The following is a 15,861-nucleotide window of genomic DNA, read 5'->3' as shown; positions in this document are numbered from 1 at the left end:
TTAATGTATAGTAGCCTTTAATGTTAATAAAATATTAAATTAAATTACAACAGCAAACTACAAAAACAATACTGCTGTCACAGCATTCGCTGCCCGGGTCCTAATAAAATCTTACATGTCATTATGTGAAATGTATTCTTGGTTAACCTGGAACTTCAGGCCTGTGCTGGTTGCTGACCTGAGAAGTACTTTGTATATAAATTACAATCAAAAAGCTAGCGACCTTTAAGGGTGAAGGTACAAAATACATTAAGAAAACAAATTTTAGAGTCTTGTTAGCAGTCACAGATTTATATGTTACCAACAGGCGATAAAAGCTGTTTTGTTCCTTTCATTTCAACACAAAGTGATTGACAACAGATTGTTATCATTTGTCATGAGACACACTATTGTCTATTCTGATTTATCATGCTACATCAAAAATCTTTTAGTAAAACCCTAAAGACAGATAACTTTGTACTTTGTCGTTGCCAATTGTGTTTCAGAGAAGCTTTCAAAAAAAAAAAAAAAAAAAAATGATAAGAAAAACACTACCCTTACATGTACCACAGTGCCTTTAAGTGTAGAAATGACCAAATAAAAACCAAAATAGAATTCACAATACCTGGACCACAATATGAGCTTGACATATATGTCTACCGCATTTTCCGGACTATAAGGCGCACCTGAAAATTTTCTCAAAAGCCGACAGTGCACCTTATAGTCCGGTCCGCCTTATATACGGACCAAATTCCTAAATTTAAACTGGCCTGAAGCATTGTGTCATGAAATCAATCATAAGTGGCCCGCTGAAGACTAGGAATCATGAATCAAAAAGACTATGGATCATTATTTTGTGGTTATAAAGTAATTTGTTGCATCTGAAGTTGAAATAAAAAAGATAAAATAGAGAATGATTTAATTTGGATTAAAAATCTGACACGATGCATTAATGGTGTGCCTTATAGTCCGGTGTGCCTTATATGTATAAGGAGTTTATATAAGTTATATATATATAAGTATACTTATATATTATATAAGTATAAGTTTTAAAATGGGCCATTCATTGAAGGTGCGCCTTATAGTCCGGTGCGCATTATAGTCCGGACAATACGGTAAGTAATGAAAAGCTAGATTTGATTGCCACTTAATTGTCGATCCATCATCTGAAATGACACGAAAGGCACAATATTGAAATATTTAATAAAGGCACTGGGCCTGCCCATACCTCACCTGAATTTAGGAGGCCATGTGGCCTTGAGCACCAAATTTCCTGCAGCTTTGGTCACATTAAACATTAAAAATGCACACAGTGGATAATGTATTACCATTTCACTGTCACTTGTACAGAGATTTGTTTTGAGATGGAGAACTACTAACCAGTGCACAGCTGAATTTTTGTTCAATGTATCTGACCAAAAATGTTGCCAAATCATCTGCCAAGACGAGACAATTCAATTTTGTATACCCGCAATCATCTTCCATTTCTACTTCACTTCTATCACATCTGCTGTGAGTCACCCTTTGTTAGCTGAATATGTGCAGTAATTAAGTGCTGGTAAACAAGACACTTATAGAATGCAAGCACCTGACATTGTTTTATCACACTCGGTACATGTGCTATTTCATTTATACATTCATTTGTATTGTACCTGCAACCAACCACAAATTCAGTTCTTCTAGTGTATATATACGGTATATTCTAAGCTGGCTACATTGATGTGCAATCATGGCAGAGCACTATCTTCTGTAGCTTTTTGTCAGTGACAATTTTTCAATACATTATCTACAAAATGAAACTAAACATTTACATTCTCTCCATTAGCAAACAGAGAAGTTAAGCCGGCAGTGAGTGCTTATTGGTGATTGATGCGGCCGGCCCGGCCCGGTTGTTGCTTGCAGGTTTTGCAGCACTGCGCGAGCACGTTGGGCAATTGGCAACGGCCCAACCAGCGTAGAGTCTGACAGAAGCGGGAAGTGAGACGATCACGGAGACAAACCTCCCCTGTTTGGGGGACGGACACAGAAGTGACCAACAGATGGAAATGTGGGACAACTTCAAACCTTTGTTGACATGTGCAATGAACTTATTCAGTTTCATGAGTTTCATGTGCCAAAAAACGGACTTTGGAACGCCTTGGGTGAAATAAGTAATTAAAATATTTTTTGTTAAGTTCAATGTTCCAGATTTCTTTCTCCTTTTTTGGGACTGTATCACTGTCAGGGAGAAAAGGAAACATCTGGATTTCTTCTTAGTGAATTCTCCTCTGCTTATGTTGCTGAAAAAGAAATGTTGGGGTTTGTGCACACAAAGTTAAGGGAGAAATATTCTTATTCAGATTTTCTGTACATTGATATTTCCAAGTTACACCAATGGTTTATGTTTGTATTACAAAAGATATGTTTAGATTTGGGCTAAAAAACGGTGTTAAATTTACTCAAATTTACTTCAGCGGGTTTTTGCCCAAAAATAAACATGTCTGAATATTGATTTCAAAAAATGGGTCTGGATTCAGATGTTTCTGTATTTTGTCATCTTTTGGAGGGGTTTGTAAAGGAATTAACGCAGACGGGCTTGGATATTGTTTCGGTCACTGTGTATCAATGATTTTAAAAACTGTGCCACGTTACCAACAATTTCATGTTAGTGAGAGCAACTGTTAAATGTTTACACATTTGTGCAACCGTGTATATTATAATTCAAATTTATATAGCCATGATGCAACTACATTGAAAGCTGGATCATTTGGCTCTCACGAGAGAACTCATAAAAGTATGTAAAGTGAACTGCTGTAGTTGCTATCCCTATAGCTGACTTTCATGCAGCATAAGGGAATGCTATGCGGATTCACCCTCTACACGATCGTCTGCTATGAAATAAGGTCACCATATTGATGTACTGCACTGACTGAAGAACAACACTTGGCTTTTTCAAACTTTCTCCAGGGATTTGCATGGAACTGAGACTGCTCCATAGTGTGATATAAATAAAACAGGGCATTCAGCAAGACTGAGTGAATTTTGCAAGAATCCTTTCACTCATTGCTTTCAATATCTTTTTGTCTCATTATGAAGTGGTAGGAAGCGCCTTTTTGTAATCAAAAATGCCATCATGGGGGTTAAGAAAAAAAAAGATAAAACAGCCCATGCCTTCCTGTTAGCATTATGTGGAGGCCAAAGGGGGAGCTTGATGACTTTAAAAGAAGACAAATATTTAACTGCAGTTCGTCAGCTATTCTGAGTGAGCCCTATTCTTCTAACATATGGTGATTATGAAGTCCTCTAGGGTTTGCAATTCATAACTGAAAGTACTTCAGAGTTCCTCCACGTACTGAACACATTTTCTCCACTAGATGCTAATGTTTGTATCATAAGTTGTACGTGACGCAATAGGATCAGTACCTTCCTTGGTGTGATGCAACAGACTGCAAGCTTAATGGCTGTTACATATAAACGATCCAGTTATGGGCATTCCCCCAATTTTCGGCCAAAGGACAAGAAGCTTTTAAAAAAGGACAAACTAAGCAAGGACGGAAGTGGGGTCTCCCTGGGAGGGAAAAAATCCGACACTCACATTGTCACCTCCGGTGTCCCCCAGGGATCTGTACTCGGTCTTACCCTCTTCACTCTCTACATGCTACCCCTCGGGAATATAATCAGGAAGTTCGGCATCTCATATCATTGTTATGCGGACCACACCCAGCTATACCTCAAACTCGACCCCCTGCCCTCCACAACCCAGCCTCCTCCATCTCCCTCATCCATCCTCTCCCTGTGTCTGGAGGAGATAAAGGCGTGGATGAATCTCAGCTTCCTGGAAGTCAACAGTGACAAAATCCAAGCCATGTTAATTGGCACTCCCCATCAGATCCATACCTGCCCAATAACAAGCATCTCATTCGCCGGTCACACTATCCCCCTCTCAGCCACTGTCACCAACCTGGGTGTGAAACTGGACCTTCAACTCAACCTAGAGTCACACATAAAACACATCTGCAAAACCTCCTTCTTCCACCTCAGGAATATTTCCAAACTCCGCCCCACACTTACCCTGAGGGATGCTGAGAAACTTGTCCACGCCTTTATCTCCTCAAGGCTAGACTATTGTAACGCACTCCTCATCGTGATCCCTAGCAAGACCCTCCGGAGGCTTCAGTACATCCAAAACAATGCTGCTAGGATCCTGATGAGGGTGCGGAAAAGCGACCACATCACACCCATCCTCCGTTCTCTGCACTGGCTCCCCATCAAATTCTGAACTAATTATAAGATTGCCCTCCTCACTCACCAGTGTATCCTCGGACATGCTCCCCCATACCTCAAAGAACTCCTTGCCCCAAAACCCGCCACCCGAAGCCTCCGCTCATCCAATTCAAACCTTCTCCACGTCCCGAAAACCAAGTTGCGCACCATGGGCGACCGGGCCTTCTGCCATGCAGCCCCCACACTGTGGAACTCCCTCCCCGACCACCTAAGAGCACCCCAATTCCCTGACTCTTTCAAAACCGGTTTTAAAACTCACCTCTTTTCTTTAGCATTTCCGTAATTCCTGTTCTCATATCCTGGTTGTCGTCCAGTTGTTTTATACTTGTCCTTGCTTTGTTTTCTTGTTTTTACTTGCCATGTAGCACTTTGAGATTCCTCCGAATGGAAAGTGTGTTATAAATATAATTTATTATTATTATTATTGTAATCGTAACTAACCGGGTAAAGTACTGACTGACAGAAACACTCCCAGCCTAAATCTGTTTTGCATGTAATCTGCCATTACAGATGACTCTACTTTCTGTCACCAAATTGCCAGATGCGCCAAGGGCATGTAGTAAAATGTAGGCCTCAGTTCGCTGGAACGCCCAACAAGGCTCAACGGGTCTGCCAAACATGGTAAAACTACACTTGCCCCAGCACTAAAATGAAGATGCGTCTGCAGTAAATATAGCCTACATATACTGGACATTAACTGCTGCTTGGAGACATTTTCCTTGCCATTGATTAAAATGCAAGGTATTCATTAGTTGTAAGGGGAGGGCTATACTATGTATAATGCATCATACGTGCAGAATGCTTGCTTTTCTAGACAGTGTTGATATTCTCATTGTCTCATCGAGACGACATAATTCATTGGACTGCAGCAAAAAGTTAAATGCCAGTTTCATGACTTTATTATTTCAAACTATTCGGTTGATCCCTGGACTATGGATATTTCTTCCTCAAGATTAAAAATCCAACTGCAAAAGCGGAGACCATTAAACCTGATCTAATGTGGTAGCTTAGACGTGTATGCCATTATAAACACTTGATTGCATTAGAGGGCTACAAAGGTACCAGCTGCAGCTAAATATGCCTCATTTCCTGCGCATGTTTTTTCTTCTATTGGCTATGCTTGACCCGCTTCACGCATCTCTAGGGCTCCAGCAGGCCCAATATAGAAACAGTAATCAACAAATGGCAATGTGGAACATCATCAGTGGTTGATTTGAGTTGAAATATTGTGATGCACAAAGACCTATTCTTATGTACCTGCAGTTTACTGCTTTCAAACTGAAAAAAACCCCTCCATGTGTCACATTGAGGGTCTGTTAATAACATTTATACTACTATTTTAACCACATGTGCTTATTCTCTGCTACATGTAGGCATTTGGGGTATTTTTTTCTCTCAAAATCAAACAATATGTCAGCCATTGTCTAAAGCTCCGACCTCATACTAACTCATCCTAAGCGCTAGGTTTCTGTTCTGTCGGGAGTTACAGATTATTGCATGGCCGGACAACTGCATTTTCTTTATGTTACTGTATATTTGTAATGTTTCCACAATAATAATGATGTTGGTGATGATAATAATAAAACTTAAATTTCCCTCTTATTCAACTTTGAACACCTGCCCCTCCAGAGGTCTCTGCACACCCTAGTTAAAAAGTATTCTTTTCTGAAGTGAAAGACGCTACTATTTGTTTGCTGCAGAGATGATTGATTTAACAGTGGATTTTAGTTTTGCTCCAACCACCATTTTGTTTGAATCAATTATAAGGATCCTGTAGTCACATCTGTTATTGGACACTTGAAACCTCATTTCACAGTTGTTGTCTTCATTTGAGAGGAGGGCTAGAAAGCATCCAACAAATGGTATAATAATACAATCAGAAATGTGTGTGAAATTATGTGCATGATTGGGTTATGCTGATTTTAAGAGTTACGTAAAATAGATATTTTGTCATATTATGTGTTTATTGAGATGCATTATTACTTAAATGGAGGAGCCTTTTGAAGTTATGCAAATTCAGTCAAAGGTTTATCTTGTCCCAAACCAAAAAAAAAGAAGCTATATGGAGAGTTGCCACACTTATTAATTGCGTGGGTATTATTTCTAACTCCTTACCAGAAGGGTGCCTGTGACACTTATCCAAGTTACACTTCTGTGTGCTCCCCGGTTGCACCTCATGGCCACACTGAGTTTCATTCAACACTTCTTCTGTCTCAGCTTTTGTGTTAACACACTTGATAAGTCGCCGCCGCACTCCACCGCCACAGGAAGTAGAGCACTAAAGGGAAAAATGTGTCACTCATAATACCTATAAGTCACTTCAAATGTTGCAGAAAGTGCTAATTAAAGTGTCAAGCGCTTGGTTATAAATAATAGTGTGACATGCAGACTCACTGTGGTGATTGAGTTATACAATAGTTTGAAAATGGAGCACTGGAGAAAAGAAAGTGTTTCAGATTTCTTTAATTCCCTTATCTAGTATATGTATGGCAGCTATTCCAATCTAGTATCTGTTGAATTCTATTTTACAAACCACTATCTCAGTGTCTGAGAATGAAAACGTTAAAAGGAATGCACCAACAAAGCTACATTCAAACTTGTCATTGTGCGTTTGTTTTTTAAATTGATGGCCAAGTTCTCCAGGCAACTCAAAAATGTTTTTATATTGATTCAGTGGCTCAGTTTTGAGAGTATTTTGTCACTGCAAGGCTTTATAATAATTCTCCAGGGGTGTATTCATGCTGATCAAATTATGTTTTTTTTTTCTGCCATAGAGCTATGAGCCCTGGCATAAGCAGTCATGTAGGAAGGTGACAGAAGGAGCAACGAATGGCAAAGAAGTCATGATCACTGGTTTGTGTGTCACGCCACAAAAATCATACATGGCTGAATGAAGCAATTTGACTAGTGCACTTGTGCCGTGAAGGCAGAGTTTCCCAGTCAGGGGGACATAAGCATATTTCAAGGGTTACGTGCTGTGAAAACATTTCATTTTTATGCTGATGAGAGAATATTTTCAACATTCTTTTTAAATCCTTCAACAAAACGGTATGTGTGCGCTGTAACTTGTTTCAAAGGTGTGGATACTGTAAATGTCTTTGTATGCTGTCAAAATGTTATAAATAAGTAATCCTACTTTAAAATAAAAATAAATACCTAGTAAATAAATAAAAATACTGTCTCGCTCCATCTAATTAAAGTTTCAATGCCTAATGGGAGTTTATTCAAATGAGCTCCAGTTTTGTGTGGTAAATGTTATAAGCAATGTATAAGTTACAAAGGCAAGTTCATTAGGGATTTATTTAGATAGATTGATTGATTTTTTAATGTCTAATATGATTTGAAAAGAAGGAAATGCCTAATAATTAAATGTTAAAATTAAGGATAAATTATATTTCATGTGTTACGTTTGACTTTTGCAGATATTTGTGAGGGGGTACTCATGGTATGGGCTGCAATTATAAAACAAAGGCTTTATCTACACGACAAAAGAAGTCAGGAATGCACAAGACCAAAAAAGGTTGCGACCCACTGGCTAGGGGATGAAATTTCCACCAATGGTTGTATGTTTTAGTCATGTCTGACCAAGATTAACATCATATATCCACAATCATTTTCCAAAATTAAAACATACCATTGAAGCAGTGGTAAAATATAATTCACATGTAATTTCTACATACTGTGTATGTTTCAATAGAGCGTACCTGTCCCCAAGAACCAGTTAGCCACTGAGCACAAGGCTGAGTATTGCATGGCTGGATGTTGCTGGGCTTAAGTTCAGTGTCACAGAGATCTTCCTCTGGGCAGGTGACAAGTCGTTGCTGTCCTCCACCTCCACAAACCTCTGAACACTGAGCTCAATAGACACGCACACACACACACAACAGCAATGTGTAGAGGGTGAAAGGTGAGACAGGCGCAACCTCGTAATGATGTATAGTGAAAAGAATATATTGCCTTCAGAAAATAGAAAGCAAGCCAAGTCCTCTGAGTGAATCATCTTTGAAATAAAATGGTGAAATAAAAGAAAAAAGCTTGTACTCAGCTCGGTAGCATGATAGCAAAATGTCAATCTGGCGTGAAAGTGATATGAAGCATAATGTCAGAAACATTCTATTTCATAAACCTCTCTTTGAGGCAGTCAAAGTCGGTTTTGCAGGAGGAGCAAATATCACAGTTAAAGTGCTAGGCACCTGTCCCCAGGAAGAAGTGTACCAGTCCAGGCATGGCAGAATGTTGCAGGGCATTTGGCTATGTGGCCTGGAGAACATTGCCCGACAGTGGAAAGGTCGTAGAGGTCTCTGATCTCGCATGTCGAAACACTGGACCTCTCTGGATTTTAATCCACCTCCGCAATTCCTGGAACACTGCAAAAATATATCCAGTTATATGATTTCTTCTAAAAGTATCTGATTTTTAGTGGGCTTATTCAGCAGTTTTGGCTGTCTGTTTACAAATATTGTACCAAGTCAAGGCACCTCAACTATTTATTGATTCCAATGAATAAAATAAAATAAATAAATAAATAAATAAATAAATAAATAAATAAATAAATAAATAAATAAATAAATAAATAAATAAATAAATAAATAAATAAATAAATAAATAAATAAATAAATAAATAAATAAATAAATAAATAAATAAATAAATAAATAAATAACAAGGCATAGCTATACTGTGCAACTTTAAGTTTCAGGAATGTAACATTGAATACTTCAGCTCTGAGTGCGCTGATTTTAACTGGGGTTCACTAAAAATATTGCTGCCACCGAGTTGATGGATTAACACTGTTAGATATTTTATTAAACATGCATGTATTCAAGAGTTTTGGGGTGGATGAATGTATGTATATGTCCATGGTCTTAAGTATGTGTCTTTGTTGTTGGATCTCAGTAAATCCCACTCGGTACCCTGTGCATGGCACTTAATGAAATGGACAGTGAAGGAGACGAGGTGATAAATTGCATTGACTATCATCGAAATATAAGTTGTAATCAGTATACTCCCGAACAATTAAAACAGTTAACAAATATAAAAAACTGCTCCTTTTTGCATTTAAACATCAGGAGCTTGAATAAACATCATGATGATTTAGTTACTCTACTTACAAACACAGGTTGTAGCTTTGACGTAATTGGCTGCAGTGAAACTTGGCTGAATGATCGCTCATACACTGACATCTTAAGTCTAAATGGCTATAAGTTGTTGATTAAGAACAGATGTGGCAGACCTGGCGGTGGCGTGTGCCTATATATTTCTTCTACATACAACGTGAGGATTTGTGATGACATTATCATAGCAGACAACCACAGTGACTCCCTTTTTGTTGAAATAAGCGGGAAAAGCAGGCAAAACCTCATGATTGGTATAATCTATCGTCCCCCAGACGCTGACTTCGAAACCTTTAGGTCCAAACTGGAGGAAGCATTATTTTCTATAAATGATAACAACAAAAGCTGTGTCCTCCTTGGCGACTTCAATGTTGATCTTTCCAAGGATGATACAGCCAAAAATGACTTTATAAACACATTACACTCTTCATCCTTCTTTCCCACAATAGATGCTTATACCAGAGTCACTCACTCAACTAAATCAGTTATTGATAATTTCATCACAAATCTTACAAACGCCACACTTACTTCTGGGACTGTACTCTCTGAGATTTCTGATCATTTCCCTATTGTATTATTCATTGACCTCCCTGCTAAGCCCTCACCTACTCGTCATTCAATAAGATTAAAAATACTTAATGAAGAAACCATACGACGTCTAGGTGAGGACCTGCAGACCAAGACATGGTCGGGAATATATGACTGTAGTGATGTTGATACTGCATTTGAAACTCTAACCAAAGAAATATCCGACTCTATTCAAAGAACCATTCCTGAGAAAGTAATCATATGTAAAAAAACTACTCAAAATCCATGGATCACTAAGGGCATATTAAAGTCTATTAAGCATAAAAATAAATTATATAAAAGATACATAAATGAACCTAACCATAAAAATAAAAATGCATATATTAATTATAGAAATAAACTTACACATATTATCAGAAAGCGGAAGAGTAAGCATTTTGCCGACTTGATAAATGAATCACAGGGTGATTCCAAGAAATCTTGGAATGTACTGAACGGGGTCTTGAACAGAAGCCAAAAAACTCCTGTATTCCCTGACCACGATCATAATATGGGCAACATCATCAGAAATAATGGTCTTGCCAACGATTTCAATAACTACTTTGTCTCTATCGGTAGAAACATATCCAGTAAAATCAGTCAGCCTCAGGATGCCTCGTTTAAAGACTATCTATCAGGTAATTACCTGGGCTCTTTCTTTCTGAAACCAACTAACTGCAATGAAGTGTATGAAATAATCATGAATATGAAGAATTCAAACTCAGCTGGAATAGATGGCATCTCAAGTAAAATTCTGAAAAGCATCTCCAATATAATAACTGCACCTCTTACATATTGCATCAATCTGTCTATACTCTCTGGAGTAGTGCCACAAATAGCAAAAATAGCACGTATCACACCGGTCTTTAAATCAGGAGATAAAAACAATCTTAGCAACTACAGACCAATATCAATCTTGCCTACTCTTTCCAAGGTTTTGGAAAGAGTAGTTTACAATAAACTTAACAACTATCTAAACAAACTAAACATCATTGCCCCATCCCAGTATGGTTTCAGAAAGGAAAACACTACATATATGGCAGTACTTGACTTGACTGATAAAATCTACGGGGCAATCGATAGAGGCGAATATGGTATTGGGATTTTTCTGGACTTGTCTAAAGCTTTTGACACCATTACGATTGATATTCTTATAAATAAATTACAACACTATGGTATTAGAGGCCTGGCGTTAGACTGGTTCCGCAGCTATCTGTTTGGAAGACATCAATATGTCTCCATTAACAACCATAAATCTTCATACAAGCCCATCAATTATGGAGTTCCTCAAGGGTCCATCTTAGGGCCGCTCCTGTTCATCCTGTACATAAATGACATTGTTAATACTTCACCCATACTACATAAAGTATTATTTGCTGACGATACAAACTTGTTTCTTTCCCACAAAAATCCAAATACACTTGAACAAATTATAAATAGTGAGTTAGCGAAAATAAATACATGGTTTAAATGCAATAAACTCTCCCTAAATGTCAATAAAACATACTACATTGTATTCCGGTCCCATAAAAAAAAGGACATTGACCAAATTTGCATAGAAATTAACGGACAAAACATTGAAAGAGTCAGCTCTACTAAATTCCTGGGGATCCACATTGACGAATTCTTGAACTTTAAAACACATATTGATGATCTCACAAGCAAACTGTCTAAATATGTGGGTTTATTCTTCAAATTGAGACATTATCTCCCACTCACTGCACTTCTTATTCTATACAAATCCTTATTTGAACCTCATTTAAAATACTGCAATATTATATGGTGTAACACATTTCCAACCCATCTAAAAAAGCTGGAGATACTTCAGAAAAAGGTCATACGCGCCATAACATGGTCTGAGTTTAACGCCCCCACTAAAACAATCTTTCACCAACACAATCTTCTGAGGCTTGTTGAATATAACTATTTCCAGAATGCTTGCGTCATGTATCAGACTGTCCATAAACGAAACCACAAACTCTGTCAACTCATCCCAATCTGTACTCCCAGCCACACCCACACCACCAGGAATAGAAATCTAATCATTGGGAAAAAACGGAAACTAAAATCTACAAGCTTTAGTATTGTGTGCAGAGGGCCACAGATTTGGAATGAGCTTGATGAAACACTAAAAATGTTGCAATCCATATCCATCTTTAAGGCAAATCTAAAAAATCAACTCCTATCAATGTATATTTAATGTGCTGGTTATAAACTGCATGAACACCTGTGTCCTGTTGTTAATATATTAGTTGTTAATTTTTAAATTGCAAATGTACTTTACATCAAATCCAGAGTAACCAGAATACTGAGGTTGTCTATTGCTTGTCGTATGGTTGTTGTGTGCTGTACTTTGTTGTGTGTTTATTATTGTTGTCTATTATATATCTGTATGTTGTCCAAAATGTAAGGATATCTGGCCAATATCTGATACTTATGGGAAACCAGGCCCCCTATTAAAAGCTTTAAATAGCTTGCTTGGGGTGACCTTTCACGCAAAAAAAAAAAAAAAAAAAAAAAAAAAAAAAAAGAGCCTTTAAGGCAGAGATTACCAGGGGGCTCATTAGGCCTATCCCCGGTCTTCGACTCACCGTATTTATGTAATGTAAAAACACTAAAAACAAAAATAAACTATGCAATGCTTTTATTTTGAAAGCAGTGCTTTTATTTTGATGTGGATGAGAGTAGGCGGTACCATCATGCAAGAGCAACTAAGCAACATTGTGGCTATAATTAAGTGACAATTCTGAACTGTAGACTTTTTTTGGCGACAATGCAACATCCTTAAACAGTCAAAACGAGCCAGGGGGATTTATCTTGATAATCAATTAGGAGTCCCAACTCGGAATGTCTTATACGAGTTGATGCTCATGCCAGCACACTTGTAAAAGTATAAGCTCATTGTACTTGCATGACTATTTTTTTTATTTCCACAATTCTTATGCAAATAGCATAAAAACACAAGTACGTTCAGATTATAAAGCAATACAATGTTATGCTTAGAAATAAATTGAATTATTAATGGAACTAGGTTGAAACGTTAACATGCCTTTTACAAATAGTTTTTCACACAGCCACTCTGAAAAAGTAATTGCCCACTCCTGCTTAAACTAAAAGCCCAGTCTGGACCCAAGGGTTAAAATGAATAATCAATCACAATTTCTTGCCTCAAAGCCATCAACTGGCCTTAAAGTGCTAAATGTAAACAAACAAATTAACAGCATTTGCAATTCCAGTATTGAAAATTCAAGGTCCCAAATGAGAACTGCCCAAAAAAATGAAAAGAACAAACAAACAAGAGCCAGCTCACCTTCGTCCATTCCCCAACTCTCCACATGGAGCAGGGGCGCAAGTAACAACGTTGGGCGGGTGTTGGCCTCTTGGCTGGGTCACAATCAGACTCTGAGCCAGTACTGCAGGTCAAAGTCCTCCAGATGGCACCCAGACCACAGCTCGTGGAGCACTGTCCAGAAACAGTCACAAATCCCAACAAACAAAAAGCTGTTCACCCAATGAGCATGTGACCACATGCGGAACCTCAATTCATTTCTAGTATAATGCTTAGTCTTATCCGTGTGAAAAATAGTTGAAAGATATACAGCACATCAAGGCAAATTCAGTCAATGAATCATGTTAAATGATTTCTTTCACTTAAATGTCTGCAGGCAACAAATTCAAAGAAGAAAAAAAAAGTGAGACAGCCGCTTTTGTTCCTCTGCTATAATGCAACAAGAGTGGAATTGATTCACAAAGACTTACAGAACTCCAGTTGCCGGTGACCCAAAAAGCTGCAACTTGTGTGGCGGCTGGTGTATGTTCGGATATTGTGTGAGGAAGTGTCCAAAGATACGACTGTTGGGTTGGTGAGATATCCCTCATTGTTTTTTGTGTGGTGATAAGTTGAGTGGCTGGTGTGGGGTGTGAAGAGTCAGGATCATTCGTAATACCAGATATTACAATCGGGGGAGTTGAAATTGGATTGTAGTCGTAGTCATCAAATGGAAGTTCTAATGTGTACAAAGAAGAATCTGCTTCAGGCCTTTCAGGGAAGGCTTGTGTTAGAGTTTGTTCCGTTGTTGCTGGCTGAAAATTATCTGGGGGAGGCTGAGTGTATCCTTCCTGGTTCGTAGGCGGCTGGAATTGTGTTCCAGCAGACAACATGGTGTCATCGGGGACCTTTTGATTACCTGACATGTACAGATCTGGGAAAGACAGAGGAGTGGAACTGTCAGAGGGAGGCAGTGAGGTCATACTGAGGCCACTGCCAGACAAGCTGGAATCATCATTAATGGTAACCAAGTCTGGACTGAGATGGGTTGGATGCACATTTTCTAATCTAAGATCAGGTGAAAATGTTCTGGATTCACTGGTAGCTTGTGTACGATCTAATTTGGAATTTCCTACATTTCCTGGCACTGAGGATTCGAAAAACTTAAGGGTAGTAAACTGTGGCATAGTGTATGTTTGGTGCAATTTTAAATCGTCCTCTCTTCGGGTGTTCGCTGTCAATGTGACAGTGTGACTGTTCTCAGCGTGTATTCGAGGAACCGAAGCAGCGTGTGATGGAGTGAATTCCCCAGAGTGATTCTCTTCCTTTGTGGAATTGTGATTATTTTTAACATCTTCTCTATCTTGCCCCATATTTGTACTCTGTGTGGGCTCCCTGGTAGTGTCATCCAGAGGGGGGCTGGTGTTATTGTTTTCAGACCACAGGGGATCTTCTTTTCCATCTTTTCGGAAGGAATGTCCCGGTGGTGACCGAGTGGTGGAGACAGGCAGAAGATAATCCTCAGCAAGGTAATCGTCAAAACCTCCAGAGTGCTTTTGAGCGGCTTCTCCATCCTCAGGGTTTCCGTTGTCCTTCAGGTTGTTTTTAGTAATGCTGTGTGATTCTGCAGGTTCCGAAGAATGACTTGTGTCCTTCACACGGCCAGTTGGTTCTTCCTCATATAAAAAAGCAATTTCGCCACTCTCGTTCGATAAGTCTTCATGGAAATTGATGAAGTTGTAGTCATAGTAAAAGTCATCCACTTTAGGAGCATTGTCTTCACTTTCTATCTCATTGTGATAATGAAAGTCCTCAAAAATGTTATTCAGGTCATTTGGATTATCATTTTTTAACTGGACTTTGGTGGGACTGTACTTCGGAGGCAGTTTGGCCACAGGTATGAAGTTAATTTCATTCAACACGTCTTCACTTGTCCATCCACTTCCAGATGAGTCATTGTCACCGAAATTATCCACGATTTGTGGACAGTCCTGAATCGAACAGGTACTAAGAGAGATGGGCTTCTGTTGCAGGTTGCAGTCAACGCCAGTGTTTCTGGAGCAGGTAACGTTACGCCGACGTAATCCTCTTCCACACGTTAGTGAACACTGCAGGGACAAGGCGATGACAGAATCCATTAGTTCAATCTGTCACTGTGACAGCGACTTTGACAAAGTGAAAGCATCCAACGCCTACTTGCAATTCTATGACTGGCAACATTTACTTGCACTATATTTACAAAGCTGATCTCCACTCAAACACCCATTGTAATGCATTTTTGTGCTATTTGTTGAAATCAAAATGTTATAAAAACACTTTTGGGACATAATATATATCATGTATGAATGGCCATGCTCAGGATTATACATATGCCTATTGAAATCCCTGCGATTGGCTGGTGACCAGTTCAGGGTGTACCTGCCTACTGCCAAAAGACTGCTGGGATAGGCTCCAGCACGCCCACAACCCTCGTGAGGATAAGCGGTTCAGATGATGAATGAATGAAATCCGAGCTATAAAAATACTTCATGACAAAATAGAAATCCCATGTTAAATCTAAAATGTGAAAGTTATGATTGACACTGGAAGAAAAATGGCTGGTCAAGACCTTCATGTGAGTCCAAATGATCATATAATTAAAAATTGTGCAAAATGGAATGATTTTCGAAAAG

At 38.6% G+C, this 15,861-nt stretch overlaps 1 protein-coding gene across 2 annotated transcripts in view; it reads right to left on the bottom strand.

Moving 5' to 3' along the window:
• Positions 1-15,861, bottom strand: part of LOC133152669 (A disintegrin and metalloproteinase with thrombospondin motifs 7) — a 73,461-nt gene continuing 57,600 nt past the window's right edge. For both annotated transcript variants that reach the window (XM_061276481.1, XM_061276482.1), the window contains 6 exons: positions 13,681-15,297; positions 13,232-13,384; positions 8,436-8,609; positions 7,947-8,093; positions 6,358-6,520; positions 1-1,984 (listed from right to left, as the gene is read on the bottom strand). In XM_061276481.1, coding sequence (XP_061132465.1) covers positions 1,836-1,984; positions 6,358-6,520; positions 7,947-8,093; positions 8,436-8,609; positions 13,232-13,384; positions 13,681-15,297 — 2,403 coding nt within the window. In that variant the 3' untranslated portion in view covers positions 1-1,835. The remainder of the gene's footprint in view (positions 1,985-6,357; positions 6,521-7,946; positions 8,094-8,435; positions 8,610-13,231; positions 13,385-13,680; positions 15,298-15,861) is intronic.

The sequence above is a fragment of the Syngnathus typhle genome, linkage group LG4, assembly GCF_033458585.1.
Source record: "Syngnathus typhle isolate RoL2023-S1 ecotype Sweden linkage group LG4, RoL_Styp_1.0, whole genome shotgun sequence".
NCBI classification, from domain to species: domain Eukaryota; kingdom Metazoa; phylum Chordata; class Actinopteri; order Syngnathiformes; family Syngnathidae; genus Syngnathus; species Syngnathus typhle.
Note: the sequence above shows the minus strand (reverse complement) of the source record. Positions and strands in the feature narration are given on the sequence as shown.